General features: G+C 46.3%; 1 protein-coding gene across 1 annotated transcript; it reads right to left on the bottom strand.

The window, feature by feature from the left end:
* Window positions 1–406: 406 nt before the first annotated feature.
* Window positions 407–1,237, bottom strand: LOC147618546 (sesquiterpene synthase Agr3-like). The gene has a single exon (XM_086775265.1). The coding sequence runs from the start codon at window positions 1,235–1,237 to the stop codon at window positions 407–409; it is 831 nt and encodes a 276-aa protein (XP_086631391.1).
* Between the last annotated feature and the right edge of the window lie 1,087 nt (window positions 1,238–2,324).

Genomic DNA, 2,324 nt, shown 5'->3' with positions numbered 1-2,324 from the left:
CTCTTGCGCTCAGAGCTTGGAGTTGCCTCGGGCTCACTCTTTCTAGATTAGGCTCTTTACTCTTATGGTAGCTTTGTACATATATCATTGTAATCTTCTAGACACCATGCACTTTGCACATTTCACAATTGCACACTATGACCTCTTGGTCCTTTTGTATATTTGTACATAGATACACAATGCACTTTCACATCATTACTTCTGGTTCATATTTTCACATTTGTATAGGGGCTTGGGTTTTTCCCTTGTACTCCCCAAGGGTTTTTTCATCCATAGCTAGAGACCCTTGTTTGAGTGGGGGTGTTGGAGCTCTATATATGGCTCACTCTACCTAAGTATCTTGTCCTCAATATGAATCAGTCTTTCGGAGCGTACATGATGTGTCTCTTGTCTCGTCTCTTTCTCTCTACATTTCAACAGTGCCCTCGTCCAATTCGATGCCGGCCGCATACTCCACGAGGGCGAATGAAGGGAGAACGAAAGAGGCTTGGCGGCGGATATCCATGTAGGCCTCCACGTCCGGCAGCCGATGTGCGCTGCGGAAGACCGTCTGCACCTTGACGGCATCAAAGTAGTCGGCCATGGTGGCAGTAAATCGGGCGCGGAGTCCAGTCGGCATGTCCTTGCACGCCTCCTCCCACACCTCGGCGAGTGCCTCCATCCCCCCTCTACTCTTTCTCGTGGCCTTGGATGCAGAAGGGGAGTAATCAAACTGATGGGAGCGGTCTTGGTGATCAGTGTGACCGTTGCGGAGGATCTCCATGACAAGGTCAGCGTGCTGCGCGCTGGCGGCGTAGTCGGAGCCGAGGGCATCGGGGTGGTCGTCATCATCGTCGGCGATGATGAGCCAACATATAATCTTGGTGACGTGGATGAGGCGTGTCAGCATGCCGTTGGGTATGCTTCGGCAGAGCAGCAGGCAGTCGACGAGGAACTGGCGGGCGGCGGCGGATGGAGGCTGCGCCACACCTAGGACCCACCCCTCGCAGTGCTGCCTCACGACCTCGTATTCCGGATGCAACAGTGAGGGGAACGAGCAGCGCAGCGGGGGCACTCGGAAGCTGAGGTCTTCACCAGAAGGCAAGCGGAAGCTGCTAGGTGAGCTGCTGATGACAGACGCGGCAGCAGGAGACACAGCAGAACAGGTTGGTGGGCTGCTGGTGACAGCCGCGGCTGCAGCAGCAGGGAACACAGCAGAATCGGACAGCTTGACCCCTGCAGCAGCTTCAGCCTCCATCTCTCTCTCACACACACACGCACGCACGCAGTACACACTCTCTTCTCGCTCACACGTACGTGTATCTCTCTCACGAGTACGCTCTCTCTCTCTCTTAAACAAGCATTCTCTCTCTCTCTCTCTCTCTCTCTCTCTCTCTCTCTCTTACAGATCTCTACTGTGTGACCTTAATATGCTTCTTCTCTAGCAGATTCCACAAGGGCCATTGTCGTCCGTGAGAATAGATTTTTGATGCGCTGGGCCTTCCAAGTGACGAGTAACCTAAGTATGGGCCATTGTGGTCTTACTCCACCTGTATTGAGCTACCGAGTTTCTCACCAAGCAAAACTCCTCTCAAAACTCCTTTAGGAGAGTGCAATGGCTAATGTTTCATTAGATTTGATAGAGTAATAGCTATCATGATGCTCATCAATGATTTACATTTATAGTAGGAAGGGTTTGTTAATTCATAAACATTTTCTCAAGTTGTTTAACATGTATAAAAATGTAGTATATATTCTCACATGGCAAGTACTATGCTTTTCTAGTAGTCTCTCTTTTTCGAAAATTTGGACACATGTGCATGGGTCGAAGCTTTATATGCACACGGATTGGGTCTCCTTGGAAAATGTAGTTTCTGTTCTTGCATGCCAATCATTGTGCTTTTTCAACAATATCTCTTTTTTGAAAATTATGACAGGTACTCATGTGTCGAGTCTTTATGTGCACATGGGTTGGGCCTTCGAATATTCTCATGTTCTTTAATTCCCAACGCATGTATAAAAATGTAGTAGTATATATATCATGGGTTATAAATATTCTGAAAGCCTATGGTTAAAATCATGGGCCTCTTGACTATTCTAAAAGACTGTGTAAAATTATCGTCCTCTTAAATCTTGAATATGATCATATATAGTGAATTTTAGAATATGGTTAATATCATATTTTAAATCTTGAATTGAATCATTTAAAAGCGATTAAACAAACAGAAATATTTTTTAAAGTGTTGAATTTTAAAAATTTCGTATGATAGATGGATCTGTTGGCTCGATGTTCTCATGAGTTTCGACTATAAACACGACCATATTCTGACCAATATTAAGGAAGT

Source organism: Cibotium barometz, chromosome 35 (assembly GCF_041138505.1).
Source record: "Cibotium barometz isolate CiBa-2024 chromosome 35, ASM4113850v1, whole genome shotgun sequence".
Taxonomy (NCBI): domain Eukaryota; kingdom Viridiplantae; phylum Streptophyta; class Polypodiopsida; order Cyatheales; family Cibotiaceae; genus Cibotium; species Cibotium barometz.
The sequence above is the reverse complement of the archived record's forward strand: the minus strand, read 5'-3'. Positions and strand labels throughout refer to the sequence as shown.

Excerpts from the sequence above, each read along its gene's own strand:
- LOC147618546 (XM_086775265.1), bottom strand. The coding sequence starts at position 1,237 with ATGGAGGCTGAAGCTGCTGCAGGGGTCAAGCTGTCCGATTCTGCTGTG.